Here is a 21734-nt window from a genome sequence, read left to right on the forward strand (position 1 = left end):
TCCCTCACCTTTTGACTGGCAGCCCCATATAATAATAATAATAATAACAATAATGTTGGTATTTGTTAAGCGCTTACTATGTGCCGAGCACTGTTCTAAGCGCCGGGGTAGGCACGAGGGAATCGGGTCGTCCCACGTGGGGCTCACAGTCTTCGTCCCCATTTTACAGATGAGGGACCTGAGGCACCGAGACGTTGAGTGACTCGCCCAAAGGCACACAGCTGACAAGTGGCCGAGCGGGCATTCGAACCCGTGACCTCTGACTCCCAAGCCCGAGCGCTTTCCACTGAGCCACGCCGCTTCTCTATATGGGACAGGGACTGGATCTGGACCGGACATTTTCTATTTACCCCAGAGTTTAGGGCAGTGCTTGGAAGATACAAAGCGGTTAATAAACACCTCTTCTTCTTAATGGTATTTATTAAGTGCTTACCACGTGCCAGGCAATTTACTAAGTACCGGAGTAGATGCAAGCTAACTAGGTCGGGCACGGTCCCTGTCCCATATAGGGCTCACAGCCTTAATCCCCATTTGTCAGATGTAACTGAGGTAACTGAGGCACGGGGAGGTTAAATGATTTGCCCGAGGTCACACAAAGAAGACCAGTGGTGGACCTGGGATTACAATCCCAGTCTTCGGATTCCCAGGCCTTTGCTCTTTCCACATTAGGCTAAGCTGCTTCTCCACAATGTCACGGTTATTATTCTATTATTATCGTGGGATGACTAAATCCAGATGCAAGCTACATTATCAGGTTTCTGGAACTACCGTCCGGGAAGACGGGTTTCACCAATAGAGTCGTCTTTCTTAGTAAGGAATCCGGGTTTTCCGAAGGCCCCAGATGCCGCCGGTGGAAAGGGCGTGGGCCTGGGAGGCAGAGGACCTGGGTTCTAATCCTGGTTCTGCCACTCGTCTGCCGGGTGACTTGGGGCAAGTCGCTTAACTTCTCTGTGCCTCCGTTACCTCGTCTGGAAAATAGGGGTTAAGATTGCGAGCCCCGTGTGGAACCTGGACCGTGTCCAACCTTTCTCTCACCCAGCTTTCAGCACGTTGTCGCACAGAGTAAGCACTTAGTGGCCTAGTGGAAGCAGCACAGTCCTCCAAGTCGGAAGGACCTGGGTTCTAGTACCAGCTCTGCCACTGATCTGCTGTGTGACCCTGGGCAGGTCACTTCACTTCTCTGGGCAAAACAGCGATTAGGACCGTGAACCCCACGCGGGGACAGGGACTGCGTCCAACCGGATTATGTCCAACCCGATTACCTTGCATCCACCCCAGAGCCCAGACCAGTGCTTGGCACATAGTAAGCGCTTAACAGATACGACTGAGCAAATACCACTTTAAAAAAAACGACTAAAGGAACCGAACGGCCGGTTCGGTTCGACCATTCCCTGCTTCCCGGGGGGAGCCACGTGGTGCCGAGAGACCGTTGCCCACAGGGCAGAAGACGTCAGAGTTTCAACAGTGCCGAGGAGCAGTATCATAATAATAATGATCATAACGTTGGTATTTATTAAGCGCCCGCTATGTGCCGAGCACCGTTCTAAGCGCCGGGGTAGACACGGGGGAATCAGGCCGTCCCAGGTGGGGCTCACAGTCTTCATCCCCATTTTACAGACGAGGGAACTGAGGCACCGAGAGGTTGAGTGACTCGCCCAAAGGCACTCAGCTGACAAGTGGCCGAGCGGGGAGTCGAACCCATGACCTCCGACTCCAAAGCCCGGGCTCTTTCCACTGAGCCGCGCCGCTTCCCGACGGCCGCTCCGAGACCTTGCTCGTTCGGGTGGTGGCAGGTTAGCGAGCGGCTTAGGGCTTCCGGAATCCGGGCAGGCTACCGCTCCACGGTCACCGGTCTCCGGACGGGACGCGCCCGTCCCTCTTACCTCTGCTGATCCTCTGTTTCTCCCCGGACAGGATCCCCGGCGTGTCGATGACGCTGATGCTTTCTAGAACGGGATTGGGCAGCTGGGCGCAGACAAACCTGCAGGAGAGTCAGAAGAAGAAACATCCCATCGCGTTTATTGAGTGCTTACTGTGGGCAAAGTACTCAGCGCCTGGGAAAGTACGACACACGAAACACTGGACTGGCTCGTCTACCCACCCTACTGTACCGGCCGACCCCGAGCACTCAGTACAGTGCTCTGCGCCCGGTAAGTGCCCGAACAAATACCATTGATTGATGACTGATCGACAGGAAGGACTTCTCCTTCCTCCGTGTACCGCCCTTAGAAAGCAGCATCGGTCTTGGGGGATTTTTCCCCACTCCTCCTGAGGGGCAGAGAGATGGGTTTAGGGAGGGGGCGATTTGAGGGGTCCCAGTCTGAGAGGAGCAAGGAGGTGACGAATGCTGAGGGGAGAGGGGAAGAGGGGCTGGTGACCCGTGCTCATCCTCCGACACCTTCAAATAGGAGTGGGATTTGCTAGAGAAGCAGCGTGGCTCAGTGGAAAAGAGCACGGGCTTTGGAGTCGGAGGTCATGGGTTCAAACCCCGGCTCTGCCACTTGTCAGCTGCGTGACTTTGGGCAAGACACTTCACTTCTCGGTGCCTCGGTTCCCTCGTCTGTCAAATGGCGATGAAGACTGTGGGCCCCACGGGGGACAACCTGATTCCCCCGTGTCTACCCCGGCGCTTAGAACGGTGCTCGGCACATAGTAAGCGCTTAACAGATACCAACATTATTATTATTATTATCTTGGCGGTCCTCCTCCGGCGGTCCCGGGGCAGAAGCCTCACCCCCAGCCCCAGGGGAGTCGGGGGGAGGAACGGCGGGTCACAAAAAGAGTCATCACTGAGGCATGTGCAGCGATGGCATTTTCCACTGACACCCCTCTGCCAGTTGCCCTCTCCTCGGGTTTTCACTTGCCCGGGAAGAGTGTGAGAGGAGCTCGGTATTTACCAGCTCCGCTCCGCCCTGACTCTAGGACAGCAACCCCGGGCTTCAGAACCCAGCCCGTCAGCCCCGGCAGCCCGCTAAATAAAATAGGTTTAAACACCCTTGTGGATTCCAGGTGCAGGTTATCTAGACGACGGTCCGGATACAAATTAACAGCAGCCCAGAGGTCTACGATAGCTTAGAGAGCGCTCTTATTTTTCCGCAGCGTATGCACAACTCTCACAGGTATCTTATCCCCCTTCTGTGGATGAGGAAACTCAGTTAAGTGACTCGGATCAAGCGGCGGGGAAGGGACCGGGCTGGAATCGGAACTCAGGTATTCTAACTCCCGGCCCCGTGATCTTTACACTAGGCGCCGTGGCTTTCTGGGCACGGACCCTCCGAAATCACACTGCTAGCACTTAACCCTCCCCTCTAGACTCTAAGCTCATCGTGGGCAGAGGATGTGTCTGCTAATTCTACTGCACTGTCCTCTCCGAAGTGCGTAGCGCAGTGCTGTGCACCTAAAAGCGCTCAATAAATACCACTGACTGATCGGACGATTGCACGGGGGGGAGTGCCAAAAGAGCAGTAGGTCCTGAGGTAGCCCTATTTAATAATAATAATAATAATGTTGGTATTTGTTAAGCGCTTACTGTGTGCCGAGCACCGTTCTAAGCGCCGGGAATCAGGTTGTCCCACGTGGGGCTCACAGTCTTCATCCCCGTTTTCCAGAGGAGGTAACTGAGGCACCGAGAAGTGAAGTGACTCGCCCAAAGTCACACAGCTGACAAGTGGCCGAGCGGGGATTCGAACCCATGACCTCCGACTCCAAAGCCCGGGCTCTTTCCACTGAGCCACGCCGAGTAAGCATTTATTCTGCACAGAGCACTGTAGCAAGAACTTGGGAGAATGCAACACGACAGAGTCGTGTTGTGAAGCAGGGAAGCAGCGTGGCTCGGTGGAAAGAGCCCGGGCTTGGGGGTCAGAGGTCATGAGTTCGAATCCCAGCTCTGCCACCTGTCGCCTGTGTGACTGTGGGCAGGTCACTTCACTTCTCTGGGCCTCAGGGACCTCATCTGGAAAATGGGGATTGACCGTGAGCCTCACGTGAGACGACCTGATTCCCCCGTATCTCCCCCAGCGCTTAGAACGGTGCTCTGCGCATAGTAAGCGCTTAACAAATGCCAAAATTATTATTAGCGTCGGTAGACATGATCCCTGTCCAGAAGGAGCTTACGGACAATGAAACAGATTGGCAGGAGGGGAAATAGTAGAGTGTACGGATATGTACGTAGGTCCTGTGGGACTAGGGTGTGCTTAAGGGGTACACAACTGCTTAAGGGGTACACATCCAAGTGCGCAGTCAACACCGAGGGGAGGGGAGAGAGGGGAGATAAAGGATTTAGTCAGCGAAGGCCTCTTGGAGGTAAGGAGCGGGACAGACTGTCAGAGAAGCAGCGTGGCCTAGTGGAAAGAACATCACGTGGGACAACCCGATGACCCTGTATCTACCCCCGCGCTTAGAACAGTGCTCTGCACATAGTTAGCGCTTAACCAATACCGGCATCATTATGGCCCTGGGTTCTAATCCTGCTACTCGTCCGCTCTGTGATCTTGGGCAAGTCATTTAACTTCTCTGTTCCTTCAGTTCCTTCCTCTAGTAAAAATGGGGATTAAATCCTCTTCCTTCCTACCCAGACTGTGAGCCCCAGGAGGAACAGGAGCTGTGTCCAAACTGATTATCTTGAAGGTACCTCAATGTTTAGGACAGTGCTTGGCACACTTCACCTCTTGACAAATACCATCATTATTATTAGGATTTCACGAAGGGGGAGGGAGTTCCAGGCCCAAGGGACGATGTGGGAAAGGGGTTAACGGAGGGACAGACAAGATCGAGGTACAGTGAGTACGCTGGCGTTAGAGAAGTGGACCGTGATCCTGCTTAAGGTGGTGGCTTGAAGAATTCCTAACTTTTCCTGATGTGGTCCACTATGAATTTAGCCAGCGTCATATTCACGGAAGAGGAAGCCAAAAGGGGGTGGCTGGTGAGCAGCGGGGATTTCCCCAGCACCCTGCTTGTGACCACGGGGAGGAGTGTAGCATTTCAGCGTGGCTCAGTGGAAAGAACCCGGACTGGGGAGTCAGAGGTCATGGGTTCGAATCCCGGCTCTGCCGCTTGGCAGCTGTGTGACTGGGGGCGAGTCACTTCACTTCTCTGGGCCTCAGTTCCCTCATCTGTAAAGTGGGGATTAACCGTGAGCCTCACGTGGGACCACCTGATTACCTTGTATCTCCCCCAGTGCTTAGAACGGTGCTCTGCGCATAGTAAGCGCTTAACAAATACCAACATTATTATTACTATTGTTACTATTGCCAAAGGTTGACACATCTCCCTCTCCCCCTCCCGCCCTTATTCCTACTCCTTCACAACAGGTCTATGCTCCTTAGTTGAGGAACACTCGATCCTGCCACTTGTGAGCCGTGTGACTGTGGGCGAGTCACTTCACGTCTCTGGGCCTCAGTGACCTCATCTGTAAAATGGGGATTAACTGTGAGCCTCACGTGGGACGACCTGATTACCCTGTATCTACCCCAGCGCTCAGAACAGTGCTCCGCACAGAGTAAGCGCTTAACGAATACCAACGTGATGATTATTCTAACAGAAGGCCTGGGTGGTAACGGTCTCTACACCTCTGAGGGAGCTAGATTCCCCCTGGAAATCCAAACGATGCTTTCATTCCCGCAGATTCAGGGTTTATTCATTGGTTTCTAGACTGTAAGTGTGTTGTGAGCAGGGAATCTGTCTGCCAACTAGATGGCTTTGTACTTTCCCAAGTGCTTAGTACAGTATTTTGTACACAGTAAGTGCTTAATAAATGAATGAAGTGCTTAGTACGGCGCTCTGCACACAGAATGCACTCGATAAGTCCCACTGATGATGAAGATGATGAGAAGCAGCATGGTTTAGTGCATAGAGCATAGGCCTGGGACCCAGGAGGACCTGGGTTCTAATCCCAGCTCCACCACATGTCTGCTGTGGGACCTCGGTCAAGTCACTCTGGGCCTCAGTTACCTCATCTATAAAATGGGAATTAAAAGCGTGAGCCCAATATGGGACAGGGACCGTGTCCAACCTGATTAATTTGTATCTACCCCAGGGCTTAGAACTGTGCTTGGTACAAAGTAAGCATGAAACAAGTACTATAATGATGATGATGACGATGATGAAGCAGCGTGGCTCAGTGGAAAGTGCACGGGCTTTGGAGTCCGAGGTCACGAGTTCGAATCCCAGCTCCGCCACCTGTCAGCTGTGTGACTGTGGGCAAGTCACTTAACTTCTCTGGGCCTCAGTGACCTCATCTGTCAAATGGGGATGAAGACTGCGAGCCCCACGTGGGACAACCTGATCCCCCCGTGTCTACCCCAGCGCTTAGAACAGTGCTCTGCACATAGTAAGCGCTTAACAAATACCAACATTATTATTATGGTGGTGGGGGGGGGGTTTCATGGAGTCGGGGCCTAGGCCTCCTGGCCTCCTTCGTCCACTCCCTGTGGGGCAGATACAGAGTAATCGGGTTGGACACAGTCCCCGACCCACGTGGAAATGACGGTCTTAATCCCCATCGTCCACAGGGCTGCCTTAATCATTGGGCAGGAAAACCCATATCTGCAATTCATATTATTATCCGTCTCCCCCTCTAGACGCTAAGCTTACTGTGGGCAGGGGACACGTGTGCCGATTCTGTTATACTGTACTCTCCCAATCGCTTAGTACGGTGCCCTGCACGCAGTAAGGGCACAATAAATACCACCGATTGTTTGACCGATGGGGGTTGGAATGGGTCAAACAGAGAAGCGTGTGGGGTCTCAAAAGCCTCCAAATAGCCTCCTTGACCTCTTTCTGTGCCATCATTTCGTTTCTAAAGTAGGAGACACTGAGCAAAGGCTCACGGGACCAGCTCCAGAGGACAAATATAGGAGAGTAAGACCGGCTAAAACCGGGAAGCTCACACTGGGGCTCACTGTTCTTGCGTTTCTCTACTTCCAAGTGTGGAAGGATCGAAAGGAAAGATTTTTCAGGCTGATAAAAATGATCTTCAGGACAACCGGTAAAGTAAGTTGGTACGATCACCTAGAACCGTTCAATATTGAGGCTAAGGGGCCCGTTTTCCATCGGGATTTAGATCGTTATTTGGGGCCGTATCTGAACTGTCTTCAGGAGAGGTCAGCGGGAACAACGCGCTCTCAGGTAGGACACGAATCCATAAGCGATAAGCGTAAGAAGAGCATTTTGTCTTGGATGGCACTGGCTGGAGACGGGAGCTGTGCTCAACATGTCACAAGCTCAGAAGCAGCGTGGCCCAGTGGATAAAGCACGATCTTGAGAATCAGAGGATCTGGGTTCTAACACCAGCTCCGCCGTTTGTCTGCTGTGTGACGTTGGGCAAGTCACTTCACTTCTGTGGGCCTCAGCTACCTCAGCTGCAAAATGGGGATGAAGACTGTGAGCCCCACAGGCGACAGGGACTGTGTCCAACCCGATTAGCTCGTACCTAGCCCAGGGCTTACGACAGTGCTTGACACATAGTGAGCACTTAACAAACACCATCGTTATTATTATTAGCATCAGGATGATGTTGAACTCGTCCACGGCTACGTGGGGTGCCCCCCGTGACGTTCCCACCAACTGCCGCGTCCCCATCCCCGAAGAGGAAAGGGAGGCGATGTGGAGGGAGAAGCTCTGCCACTTGTCTGCTGTGTGATCACGGGTAAGTCCCTTAACTTCTCTATGCCTCGGTTCCCTCATCTATAAAATGGGGATTAAGACCGTCATTTCCACGTGGGCCGGGGACTGTGTCCAACCCGATTACTCTGTATCTGCCCCACAGCTTAGCACAGTGCCCGGCACATAGCGTACCATAAGAAAAAGAAGCGCCATCTGCCCCACCTGTTCAAGAAGGCGTTGCCGAAGGCATTGAGCTTCCGGAAGGGCTTCTTGGGATCGACCACGAGGGCGTTGCCCGGGATGATTCCGTCCACATCGCCCTGCATGACTGCGATGAAGGAGTCCGTGGTAGGTTCAGGCCCGATCCTCATGCCAGGGAAGTCTTGTTCCAGCAGGTACCTGGCAGGAGCGGAAGGCAATCGTGAGAACAGCATTCTTCCCCGGAAGCCATCGGGCCTCAGCCGGGGCTAGAAGCTGACCGGTCTGGGGGTCGGATCCACCCCCGAATCCCCAGTCGTAATCCTGAAGCCGATTTACCTGGAGGTTAAAAGCAAAACGTAACATCCCCTTCTGTCAGTCAGTCAGTCAGTCAGTCAGTCGTATTTATTGAAGAAGGAGAATGGCATAGCGGATAGAACACGGGCCTGGGAGTAAGAAGGTAATCCCGGCTCTGCCACTTGTCTGTTGATGGCATTTGTTAAATGCTTACTATGTGCCAAGCACTGTTCTAAGCACTGGGGTAGATACAAGGTAATTAGGTTGTCCCACGTGGGGCTCACAGTCTTCATCCCCATTTTACAGATGAGGTAACCGAGGCACAGAGAAGTGAAGTGACTTGCCCAAAGTCACTCAGCCGATCAGTGACGGAGCCGCGATTAGAATCCACAACCTCTGACTCCCAAGCCCGGACTCTCTCCACTAAGCCACGCTGCTCACTTGACTTCTCTGTGCCTCCGTTACCTCACCTGTAAAATGGGGATTGAGAGCGCGAGCCCCATGTGTCCAACCCAATTTGCTTGTATCCACCCCAGCACTTAGTACAAGCACTAAGTGAGTGCTTAACAAATAGTATCATCATTATTATTTTTACCGAGTGCTTACAGCGTTTATTCCTCTAGACTGTAAACTCATTTTGGACAGGGAATATGTCTACTAATTCTGTTATATCGTACTCTCCCAACTGCTTAGTACAGTGCTCCATACTTAGCAAGCACTCGATAAACACCACTGACTGGAAGACTGAGCACTTACGAAAGGCAAAATGCTGTACTAAGCACTTGGGAAAGTACGACGGTCAGTCTATTGTATTTATTGAGCGCTTACTGTATGCAGAAGTAAGACCTAACAGAAGTATGACCTATGTCCCCTGACCACGAGGGACTCAAATTCTAACTGTTAGACAGGTAAACTGAAGCTCCATGAGGACAGGGATGGTGTCTAATTTATCGTACTCCCCCAAGGGCTTCATAAAGCATCCTGTACACCGAAGGCGCTCAGTGAATGGCACTGATTGATAGTTTTAGAATAAATGGAAGTAGAAGGGAGAAAAAGGGCGTAACGGGAAATAATTCAGATATGCCAGGAAGAAATAGCTGAAAAAATAATCAAAGGTAGAAATGAATATATATGTGGGCATTAATGAATCATTGCTGAGGAGAAAAATAAACTACGATATCTAAAATACGTAAATTGGGTTAATGCGGCTAAGGATGTTGTGAATTAACTGGGAAAGGCTTCCTGGAGGAAGTGGGGTATGAGGAGGGCTTTGAAGGGTGTTCTAGTGGATTTGGTGACTGGGACAGGAGGGATTCCCAAGGCGGGAGAACAGAATGAGCAGGAGGTCAGAGGTACTTTCTTTTGACGAACCCGGGCAAGGAAAGGGGGAAAGATAATCGGAAAACTTCCTACATCTTGAGAGACACGTTAATGACTCTGTCCCACCCGGTTAAGTTGTCTCTATCCCAGTGCTTTGTACAGCGTTTGGCACCTAAGACCTTAACAAGCACCACTTGTATTGACGAGTTCCCAAAGCGGGGCTCCACTCACTCTTTAGCGCAATGATTTTTGCCCCAGATAAGTGGAGAGCTCAATTCACGTGGCAGAGTCATTCACAGAGGACTTTTCACTGGCTTGGTGGTGCCTCATTAGCAGACTTGAGCCACTTAGGAAAAATGATCAGAGTAAGGAATTCACCCGAGGTTAGCAGTGCTTGGCCTGCATCACTACCTGGGCCCCAGCGCTTAGTACAGTCCTAAACGCTCAGTACGGTGCTCTGCACACAGTGAGCGCTCAATAAATGCGATCGAATGAATGAACCCAGGCGGGGGTGGATCTCCCTGGGGCACATCTGGTGGGGAGAGGGGCGCTCAGCGGGGTTGATTACGACAATATCAAGGCACGTTTTCCCCGGGGAAGATCCAAACTCTCTGAGGTCCAGGCACGTTACGGTTCATTCATTCAGTAGCATTTATTGAGCGCTTACTATGTGCAGAGCACTGTACTAAGTTCTTGTCTTCGAACTTATTCCACTCTCGGAAGATGGAGCTTCTTCTTTGGGAATAGCGGTCAGCGGGGGCATCGCAGACCCTGCTGGGGGTCAGTCAGTCGGCCAAACATATTTATTGAGCGCTTACTGTGTGCAGGGCATTGTACTAAGTGCTTGGCAGAGTAAAATACAACAGTAAACAGACACATTCCCTGCCGGCAATGGGTTTGCCGTCTAGAATGGGAGGCAGACATTAATAGGAATAAAAAAACAAATTACACATAGGTACATAAGCGCTATGGGGCTGGGAGGGGGTGCCCATATAATAGACTAGATTTTCTCCTAGGGACCAGCCAGAATCCCGTGAACTTGCTTGGCCTATTTAAGAGCGGTCGAAGGGGGCTGGGATCATTTTCTATTGAGACCCCCCCACGGCCCCCGACTCGCTCATCCATAGTTTACATCCCAAGAGCCAGCTCAGTTTATTTTCACCTCACTTTCACTCATTTATTCATTCTGAGTGCTTACTGTGTGCAGAGAACTGTACTAAGCGCTTGGGAGAGTTCAACATAACAGACACTTGCCCTCACTCGGGAAGCCGATACCCGAAGCGAAGTCAGGTAAGAGACGACGATGATGACGACACAGCACATTGCAGAACAAGACCTGAAAAGCACAGGATAGAGCAAGGGGCTGGGAGTCAGAAGGACCTGGGTTCTAATCCTGGTTTCACCATCTGCTGTGTGACCTCGGGCAAGTCATTTCAATTCACTTCTCTGGGCCTCAGTTCCCTCATCTGTAAAACAGGGATTAAGACTTTGAGCCCCACGTGGGACAGGGACTGCGTCCAAACTGATCGGCTTGTAGCTACCCCAGCACTCAGAACAGTGCTTGACACATAGTAAGCGTTTAACAAATGCCATCGTCATCATCATCATCATTATTGCTTGTGCAGGAGAGGAAGGTCACTAAAGCGATTCCTCATTTTGGAAGCTTGCCAGGGTCTCTGAGAGCTTTCGGGAAAGGTCAAATTTCAGGAAAAAAACTAGATCAGGAGAAATGTCGCCATCTCCATAAATAGGAGGATGTAGATGCTACATCAGCTTGCTGATAATACAGAGGATGTGGGATTCTCCTAATGCTACCCTGGGAATCAGCTGAAGAGCGGCGAGGCCTAATGAGAAGCAGTGTGGTCTAGTGGATAGAGCATCGGCCTGGGAGTCAGGAGGACGTGCGTTCTAGTCCCAGCTCTTCCACTTGTCTGCTGTGTGACTTTGGGCAAGTCATTTCATTCATTCAATAGTATTTATTGAGCGCTTACTATGTGCAGAGCACTGTACTAAGCGCTCGGGATGAACAAGTCGGCAACAGATAGAGACGGTCCCTGCCGTTTGACGGGCTCACGGTCTGATCGGGGGAGACGGACAGACGAGAACGATGGCACTAAACAGCGTCGAGGGGAAGAACGTCTCGTAAAAACCGATGGCGACTAAATAGAATCGAGGCGATGTACAATTCATTAACAAAATAAATAGGGTAACGAAAATATATACAGTCGAGCGGACGAGTACGGTGCTGTGGGGAGGGGAAGGGAGAGGTGGAGGAGCGGAGGGAAAAGGGGAAGATGAGGCTTTAGCTGCGGAGAGGTGAAGGGGGGACGGCAGAGGGAGTAGAGGGGGAAGAGGAGCTCAGTCTGGGAAGGCCTCTTGGAGGAGGTGATTTTTAAGTAGGGTTTTGAAGAGGGAAAGAGAATCAGTTTGGCGGAGGTGAGGAGGGAGGGCGTTCCGGGACCGCGGGAGGACGCGACCCGGGGGTCGACGGCGGGATGGGCGAGACCGAGGGACGGCGAGGAGGTGGGCGGCGGAGGAGCGGAGCGTGCGGGGTGGGCGGTAGAAAGAGAGAAGGGAGGAGAGGTAGGAAGGGGCGAGGTGATGGAGAGCCTTGAAGCCTAGGGTGAGGAGTTTCACTTCTCTGGGCCCCAGTTACCTTATCTGTAAAACGGGGATTAAGCCTGTGAGCCACACGTGGGACATGAACTGTGTCCAACTTGACTACCTTGTTTCTAACCCAGTGCTTCGATTAGTGCCTGGCACATAGTAAGCGCTTAACAAATCCCAGAAAAAAAATTAATCAATCCGTAGGGTATTTACTGAGTTCTTACTGTGTAAGAACACTGTACTAGTGCTTGGGAGGGTACACTACCATAGAGTAGGTAGACACACAGGAAAACAGTACGGCCCAGTGGGAAGAGCCCGGCCTTGAAAGTCAGAGAACCTGGGTTCTAATCCCGCCTCTACAAATCGCCTGTCGTGTCGCCTTGGGCAAGGCACTCAACTTTTCTGTGCCTCAGTTTCCTCACCTGTTCTCCCTCCTACTTAGACTGAGAGCCCCATGCCGGAAAGGGCCAGTGTCCAACGTAATTAACTTGTACCTACCCCTGTGCTTAGAACAGCGTTTGGCATATGGAAAGTTCTCAACAAATACCGTTTTTAAAAAGGATCTTACAGACTAGAAGCGGAGACAGGCATTTAATAAATCAGAGATGGCTATGTGGGCTGAGATGTAAATCAAAGAGTACTTAAGGGGTTTAGATCCAAGTGCACAGGGATGCAGAAGGGAGGGGGGAACGAGGAAGTGAGGGCTCAGTCAGGGAAGGCCTCTCGGAGGAGATGTGATTTGGGGATGGCTTTGAAGGTGCGGAGAGTGGCGGACCGTCGGCCGTGAAGGCGTAGGGAGTTACAGGCCGGAGGGAGGATGCGGGCAGGGGGTCGGCGGTGAGAAAGACGGGGCCGAGAGACAGTGAGAGACAGTAGGTTGGCACTAAAGGAACAAAGCGTGCTGTGGGGGATACAGAAGGATTCAGCCGGGTGGTCCCGGAATGGAAAGTCTTGACTAGGTATGGCCGTATCGGGGAGCTAAGCCATTCCCCCCCCATGGTCTCGGAAAGCATTTTGAACCCTCAAGTACGAGCCTGAACGAGGACATGATATGAGGTTTTGCAGTGACTCACAGATCCCTACCCAGTCACTAGCCCCAGGAGCAGGATTTTCCTCACTTTCCAACCAATCGGAACACTGCAGAAAGTAAAACAGCCCTATACACCCATCCAAGGTGACCCGGACAGAAAGAGTTCATGGCTACCTTCCTCACCCCTCCCCGCACCTCTGGACGATTCCTGACTCCATGGATGGTATTTGTTGAGCTCTTACTATGTGCAGAGCACTGTACTAAGCGCTCGCGAGAGTACAATACAACAGAATTAGCAGACTCGTCCTCTTCTCAAAACGAGTTTACGGCCTAGAGGGGGAGACCGACGATCACATAAGTAACTATGTAACTTATAATATATAATTTTAAAGATATGTATAGAAGTGTTATGGAGCTGCGGGCGGTGCGAATAGCGAATGTCCGTTTTTCTATTTCGCTTTAACCGAAAGCGAAATCACCCGGGGCTGGTCTGGCAGAGGGACAACAGAAGGTTCAAACAGTCTTCATCCTCCAGGTTCTGCAGGAAAAAAGAGTCAGGCAGGATTGGAGCAGAGTAGACATTCTGAGCCGGGTAAATTCACGGGAGCCCTGGGGTGCAACACACGGCCCCGGGTCAGGGAAACACAAAGGCCCCACTATTTCTAGAGCAAACACACAAAAGAAAATCTGTTGAGAAATCCCGTACACTGCTTCTTTATGGGAAGCGATAAAAATCGCCTCTGTTCAAAGACAAAAAAATGTTCCCACAGAGTGGTCTAAAGAAAAGAGTGAATTTAAAGCTAGGAGGGTTGCAGAGAGAGAGTCGGGGGGAGAGAGAGAGGGAGAAAGGGAGGAGGGGGGAGGGAGAAAGGACGGTGGCAGAAAGAGTGTTTACAGCCCTCTGAGCACATATCACTTCCTGTCCATTGCTGGAAATGGATGGTCAGGGCTAGGGAGAGAGAAAGCCCGTCCCAGAGAGCTTCCCCCTGCTCTCTACTCTGGTCCCTGCACCCAAATGTAGGAGCAAGCCAAAAGCTCACTTCTCCCTGTCAATTCCGAGTCTCCCATGATCACCACGTGTCATTTAGAGGGCAGGCCGCTACCCGGCGAGCCAAGAGACCAGGATTCTTAGTCCGGGTTCGGTTAGCACCTTGCTGTGTGTCCTGGAGCAATCGGTTAACCCCTCTGAACCTCCTTTTCTCCTTCCATAAAATGGGGACTCGACCTTCCCCTCTCTCAAAGGGCCATGGTGGGGTTAAACTGGACAAAATGCCGTAAACAGAAGCGCTTTGGCATCTCCGGGGGGAAGCTGGCATAGAGCCCTCATCTTCCCATCCCCTCACCAGACTGTAAACTCACTGTGGGCAGGGAACATGTCTCCCAACTGTATGTATTGTATTCTCACAAGCGCTTCAGTACAGTGCTCCGAAGTCCATCAGTCAGTCGATCATATATATTAAGCGCTTACTGTGTGCAGAGCACTGAACTAAGCTTTTGGGAGAGTACTACGTAACGACAAGCAAAAACATTCCCTGCCCAGAACGAGCTTACAGTCCGGATTGGGGAGACTTGCAGGAAGCTCGTTAGGGGCAGGGAACATGCCTGCTGCCTCTGTTGTGTTCTCCCAAGTGCTTAGTACAGTGCTCTGCACACAGTAAGCGTTCAGTAAATTCCACTGATAGACCCCAAATCCAGTTCCTGTTTATTCCCTGCTTTAAAGGGAGCAGATTGGGAGCCCTCCCCGCCACCCCCCACCCTCCCCACAGCCTCATTTTCCAGAGATCAACACTCAAGGCTGACCACTGGCTCATCCCGGCTCTCAACCAATGTCCTAGAACAAAGCTTCTATTAGCACTGTCAGTCTTCCAGCCCCAAGCTCACCAAGCCGCCGACGTCCCCGTGTCCTCGACATCGAGGCCGAGCCCTACCTGAATTCTCGGGACAGACGTCGGATCAAACGACCAGTGCTATTTACGGGTATTGGTATTTCTAGACTGTAAGCTCATCACGGGTGGGGAGAGTGTCCGTTTACTGTTATACCGCGTTCTCCCAAGCGCTCAATAGAGTGCTCTGCACACGGTACTTACGACTGAATGAATGAATGAATGAATGAGGATTGAGTGCTTAGTATGTGCAGAGCACTGTGCTGAGCGCTTGGGAGAGGACGATGCAGCAGAATTTGCAGACACGTTCCATCCCCGTGTTGAGCTTACAATCTAGAGGGGCTCGGCTGCTTAGTCCAGGCCTCCCTGCGTGTCTGGACCTGCTATCCTCTGAGCTCTGTGGGCCACGGACTGACTGGCGCGGCTTGACACCGCCTGGCACTGCCCGGCATAGGGCGGCTCTTCCCCCGGGACCAATGTCAGGGCAGCGTCTCACCAGAAGCGAAGGGTGAGAGGAGTGGGGAGGAAATGAGGGCAGGCGTGGGCGGGGAGAGAACTCACCTCTACCATCTCTGTTATATTCTACTTCCCCGAGAGCCTAGTACAGCGCTCTCCCCCAGTAAGCGCTCAATAAATATAATTGATCGAAAGAGGGCCTGAAGCCTTCTGTTTCTGCTTCTGTCATGCTGCAGAAGGGGAGGGGGAGCGTAACCTCTCCTCCCTGACGGCGTGTCACTGTTGAGTCTGGCACAAGAGGGGCCTGAAAGAGTCAGACTGTGGGGAGACCGACGGAAGCCCAGGATGGAAAATGGAATCGGACTGGACACGGCCTCTTCGGGACGCTGTCGCTTCAGCCCGGCAAGTTGCCACCCCCAGCCGAACCCACGGTCGGTGCCACGGGCGTTACTGGCACGGAGGGCACAGCGGCGCCGCCGTCGCCGCCGGAAGTCTGGGCTTGACCGTGGACCCAGCCAGCCCCCCTCCTCCCGCCACTGTCAAGCTGTCCGGTGCCTTTCGGCCGGCTCCAGGCTGGGAGCAAAACGTCCTTCAGAAATGTACAAATGGCACAGGAGGGATCTGCCCTGAAAGCAGAGAGGGCAGCCTGCAGCTGCTTAAATCTCTTGAGGGAGAGAGAGGGCCGAGAGGGGGAACAGTGCAGTGGGGAGGGGAGAAACAGCAGGAGAGAGCGCCTGCCGCCCTGTCTCTCGGCTCTCTGCCTGACTGCCAGCCTATCCGCCTTCCTGTCTGGGGGGCTAATGAGAATAATGACGTCGGTATTTGTTAAGCGCTTCCTATGTGCAGAGCGCTGTTCTAAGCGCTGGGGTGTAGACGCAGCGGAATCAGGTTGTCCCACGTGGGGCTCACAGTCTTAATCCCCATTTTCCAGATGCGGGAACTGAGGCCCAGAGAAGTGAAGTGACTCGCCCACAGTCACACAGTTGACGAGTGGCAGAGCCGGGATTCGAAGCCATGACCTCGGACTGGAAAGCCCGCGCTCTTTCCACTGAGCCACGCTGCCTGCCCGTCTGCGGGCCTGCCTGCTCGTCTCCCTGCCCCTCTCTCCACCCGCCCGTCTGCCCGGTTGGGGAGGAGTGACTCAGAGCCACTGCACTAGTGACCCTCCAGCCCGACGGAGAACGGTTCCGGGGCCGGTCTCTTGTTCGTATTATTATTCGGGTGGCTGGGCCTTGGGCCGAGGAAGTTATTGGAGGCAGATGCTTCAAGCCCGCTAATTAACTATCAGAAGGATGTCCTTTTCTCCACAGTCCCGGTTCAGCGAGAACGAGGCCCGGCAGGCGGAGCAGAGGACCGTAGACCCACACGGGACAGACCGGGAGAGAGAAAACAGGCCTCCCTCAGGCGCGGCCCAGGAGCGGAATTCAGAGTCATCCCTGAACGGGACGAGTCGACGGGGATGAGGAGGAGGAAAGGTCCATGCGGGAAGGGTGACCCCTGGGAGAGGTGAGGGGGGCTAGCGTCCCTAGCCGATTCCTGGCTTCTGATGGCTCAGAAATGACACTGATAGAGGCTCATTTCCTCCTCCCGCCAGCCCGGGTGCTCTGCACCTCTAGCACTGTGCCCCAATCTCTCATCTATTTCACCGCTGACCCGCATCCCACGTCCTCCCCCTCGCCTGGAACTCTCTCCCCCTCCACGTATGCCAGACCGCTACTCTCTCTACCTTCCAAGCATTATTAAGGTCACATCTCCTTAAGCATTATTAAGGTCACCTCTCACAGGGAAAAGGTCTTCCCGGATTAAGTCCGATCCCTTTCCCTCCTGTGTCATCTACGCTCGGGGATCTGTGACTTTTGGACATCTGATAGTCACTCCGCCCGCCGCTGCGTAGCGCTTTGGCACGTATCTTTAAATTATATATACATCGAGTTACCTGTTTACTTACGTTAATGTCCGCCTCCTCCTCTAGACTTTGACTCGGAACGGGTAGGAAGCGTGTCCGCTAATTCTGTCGTACTCTCCCAAGTGCCGAGTACAGTGCTCTGCACGTAGTGAGCGCTCCATAGATCCAGTGGATCGCTCGATCCTACTCCAGATTACGGGGAGACGCTGCTGCTCTCGGGCACTCTCCAGCCACCCCCGAGAGATGGTTTCCTGCTGAGACATCTTTCCCGGAGATAGTAAAACAGCAGCTCTCTCCCTCTCTCTCTCCCCAGCCTCCCTACCTCCCTCGAGAGAGAGGATTCTCTCGGCTTAGTTAAATCGGGCCCTGCGCGCTCGGCGGAAGAGAGAAAACGAGGGAGTGAGACAACGGCGGCCCATCCCCGCTCTCCGGCTGAGCCCAGACCCTCCCTCGGTATTTCTGTCCAAGTCAGACACTTCCAGCTCTCTGAGGTGGCAGTGAGGTGGGTTCGGTGGTCTGCCGGGGTCCCTTCTGGCAGCGTGGCTCAGTGGAAACAGCCTGGGCTTGGGAGTCATGGGTTCGAATTCCGGCTCCGCCCCTTGTCAGCTGTGTGACGGTGGGCAAGTCCCTTCACTTCTCTGGGCCTCAGTTCCCTCATCTGTAAAACGGGGATTAACCGTGAGCCTCACGTGGGACGACCTGATTATCCCGTATCTCCCCCAGCGCTTAGAACAGGGCTCCGCACATAGTAAGGGCTTAACGAGTACCGACATTTATTTTCCTATTTTTAAAGGGGTCCCCGACAACCCCTCTCTTCCTAGCCTCCGCCGACGGGGTGCCCGGTGCCTCTCGCCACCCAGCGAGTCAGAACGGGCGAGGAGGGAGGGGACGTCAGCGTCAGGTCCAGAGCGAAGCGGGCCGTCACTCTTGGACCAACTAGAGGAGGCGGAACCAAAGGGGAATGTGGAATCCGGTCTGAGTCCATTTCGGGTTCCCAGAGGAAGTCTTTCGGGTCAGCCCAACCAGCCCAACGCCACCCTCGACACCCCAGGGGGAGGCCACGAGAGATGACTCCTCTACTCGGCGCTCTCCCACCATTCCACGTTCACCATCCCATCCATCGATCAATCCGTGGCGGGTGTTTCTTGAACGCTTGCTACGTGTGGAGCGCCGGACTGAGCGCTTGGGAGAGTACAACGCTCCACCACGTGTCTGCTGTGCGACTCTGGGCGAGTCACTTAGCTTCTCTGTGCCTCAGTGACCTCATCTGTAAAAAAACGGGATAAGAGCGTGAGCCCCACGTGGGACGGGAGCCGCGGCCAATCCGACCGGCTCGTATCTACCTCGGCGCTTCCAACGGTGCTTGGCACACAGTGAGCGCTTAACGGATAGTAATAATGATAATAACAACTGCGGTACTTGGTAGGCCCTTACTGTGTGCCAGGCACTGTAGGATACAAGCGAATCGGGTCGGACGGCGCCATACTGTACTCTCCCATTTTACGGATAAGGGAACTGAGGCACAGAGAAGTGAAGTGACCTGCCTAAGGCCACACGCAGCAGACAAGAGGGATTAGAACCTATGGCCTTCTGACTCCCGGGCCCCGCGCTCTAGCCGCCACGCCTCGCTGCTTCCCACCATCATCGTCATCGTTATTACAACGCCACAGAATCGGCAGACGTGTTTCTTGCCCTCGACGAGCTTCCGAGTCCCTCTCCACCCTCCCCCTCGGCTTCCAGGACCGCACAGCCCTAAGGCTGACGGTGGCAGAGACGACCCTGGGACTCGTGACTGGACTGTGGGTCTCCCAGCCGGAACCCCATCTCTTAGCCCATCTAAACTCGAAAAGAAAAAGCCACGGAGGAAGTGCAGACCCTCCAGTAAGAGGGTGGCCGGAGAGACGGAACGGCTCAAAGGACAAAACCATGCGTTGGCAAAACAGAGTCCCTCCCTCTCCTCCAAGAGGCCTTCCCTGACTAAGCCCTCCTTTCCTCTTCTCCCACTCCCTTCCGGGTCCCCCGGCTTGCTCCTTTTATTCTCCCCCCCTCCCCCCCGCCCCCGAGCCCCACAGCGCTTCTGTACGTATCTGTAATCGATTTATTTATGTTAGTATCTATCTCCTCTCCTAGACCGGAAGCTCGTCGTGCGTGGGGAACGTGTCTGTCTACCGTCACGTCGTACTCTCCCGAGCACTCGGGACAGCGCTCCATACACGGTAAGCTGTCAGCCGATACGACTGAACGAAAAATAATGATCGCGGTATTTGTCAAGCGCTCCGAATCGGTGTGGCCCAGTGGAAAGAACCCAGTCCCGGGGGTCTGAGGATCGGGGCTCTACTACCAGCTCCTCCACCTGTCTGCCGGGTGACCTTGGGTAAGCCACATAACTCCTCTCTGCCTCAGTCTCCTCATCTTTAAAATGGGGATTAAGACCGTGAGTCCCACGAGGGACAGGGATTGTGTCCAATCAAGTCATCTTGCATCCACTCTAGCTCTTACTGGAGTCCCTGAAACAGAGTGAACGGTTAACGGACGCCACGAAGAAAGGGCACTCCCTGTGAGCCGAGCGCTGTCGGAGATCCATCTTGATCAGGTTGGATCCAGTCCCCGTCCCACAAGGGGTTTGCAGTCTAAGTAGGAGGGAGTAGGGTCCGATCTCCACCTCGCAGACGGGTTAACCGAGGCACAGGGAAATTGAGCGATCTGCCCAAGGCCGCGGAGCGGACGCGTCCCCGACCCTAGAACTGCCGACCCGCCGCGTAACTTCCCGGTGCCTCGGTCTCCCCCCCGCGATGAGCGGAAGCAGGACGACCACCTCCCGCTCCGACCGCCCCCTCCCAAGAGCGGCAGCGGGGGTCGGCCGCGACGCGCGACCCCGGGATCTCGTCGGGGGCGGCGACCCCCCGAGAGAGGCAGGAACGTCCCCGGGCCCTCACCTGATGAAGGTGGTCTTCCCGGTGGAATACTGTCCCACCAACAGGACCATGGGCTTGTTGTCAAAGTCCGCGTCCTCCAGGGCCGGCGAGTGGAACTCGTGGAACCTGTAGTGCTCTTCCAAGGGGAGCAGCTTGGTTCTGTAGAGTTTTCTGAGCCCCTCGCTCACCGTCTGGAAGACCTCTGGGTCCTTCCTCCTCCGGTCATCGTGGCCAAGCCAACTGAACATCTCGGTGTGGGTCTGGCCCTTCCGTCGACCGGCCTCGCCGCCCGCTCGCCGTCGAGGCCCCGGCCGCCCCGCCCGGTCCTGTCCTTCCAGAAGGGTCGGGGTCGGTCGCCCCGACGTCCCACCCCGTTCTCGGCCGGCCGGCCCGGGGGGACCGAAGACGGGGTCCCGCTCTCACCTGTCCGGATCTCCCCGGCCCCGGGGGGGGGACGACACTTAAAAGATCCTACTACTGGGCCTCTCACCTGGGAATTTTTCCCAGGCCCCGGCAGAGCTCACTGCTGCTGCTTCTCTGCCGGATTCACGGTCCCCAAGACGCATCCGGCTCCGGCCCTCCCTTTCTCCCTCGAAGCTCGATAAATACTGTCCGATGAAAACCGCCCCCCGAAGGCCAAGGCCCGGGAGAAATCTGGGAGAAATCTCTCGGGCCCCCGGGGAGAGGAGAGAGGAGAAATCCTCCCAATCCTCGCTGGGATTCGCTTCCCCGCTCCGGGGGAAATGGTGCGGCAGGGCCGGCTCTTCTCGATCTCCGCGCGCAGGAGCGAGCCTGCAAATCAATGACCCAAGGATGGCCGTCGCCCCACCTGGCTCTGTCCGGAGGTGGGGGGTCCCGGCGGCCGTGGGATGGCGGGGGGGGGGGGGGGCGATCCTCCGGCCCCGCGTCTCCCTCGACGCCCACCCCCTCCCGGCCCGAGGAGCCTCGTCCGGGTGGGCGCTGCCGAGCGCTTTCGAGGCGGGTGGCCCGGGGCCTTGGTGGCCCGGGAGGTGGCCGCGCTCCTGGCCCGGGAGGGGCTCAGAGGGGCGCGGCCGGACGGGAAGCGGCCGTGGCCGGGGGAGGACGACGAGGACGAGGAGGACGAGGAGGACGAGGAGGAGCAGGAGCAGGAGCAGGGGAGGAGGAGGAGGCAGGGGGCGGCGTGCCGAGCGGCGGGCGGGTGCGGGTTGCAGCCCGCTGCGGCTGAACGCCTGGTGGGGCCCGGGCGGCCGGGAGGCGCAGCGCCCTCTGCGGGCGGCACCCGGCAGCGCGCCTGGCGCCCGGGGCCGCCCCCCCCCCCCCCCCCCCGATTTGCTCCTTCTTCCCCTCGCCCTTGCTCCCCTCTCTCCAGCCTGCTCCTCTCCCTCCCTTTCTTCTTCCTTCCTTCCCTCCCTCTCTCCCTCCCTCTTCTTCCCTCTCTCTGTCCGTCGTTCCCCTCCGTCCCTCTTTCCTTCCCTCTCTCCATCCTTCCCCCTCCCTTTCTTCCTCCCTCCTTCCTTTCTTCTCTCTCCATCCTTCCC

The 21734-nt window shown here is 54.7% G+C and overlaps 1 protein-coding gene across 1 annotated transcript in view; it reads right to left on the reverse strand.

Moving 5' to 3' along the window:
* Positions 1 to 21432, reverse strand: part of EHD3 (EH domain containing 3) — a 34234-nt gene extending 12802 nt beyond the window's left edge. Inside the window, exons 1-3 of the mRNA XM_029072143.2 lie at positions 20236 to 21432; positions 7825 to 8001; positions 1884 to 1981 (exon numbers count right to left, since the gene is read on the reverse strand). Of these exons, the coding sequence (XP_028927976.1) occupies positions 1884 to 1981; positions 7825 to 8001; positions 20236 to 20462 (502 nt within the window). The 5' untranslated portion in view covers positions 20463 to 21432. The remainder of the gene's footprint in view (positions 1 to 1883; positions 1982 to 7824; positions 8002 to 20235) is intronic.
* Positions 21433 to 21734: the final 302 nt, after the last annotated feature.

The sequence above is a fragment of the Ornithorhynchus anatinus genome, chromosome 9 (genome assembly GCF_004115215.2).
Source record: "Ornithorhynchus anatinus isolate Pmale09 chromosome 9, mOrnAna1.pri.v4, whole genome shotgun sequence".
NCBI classification, from domain to species: Eukaryota; Metazoa; Chordata; class Mammalia; order Monotremata; family Ornithorhynchidae; genus Ornithorhynchus; species Ornithorhynchus anatinus.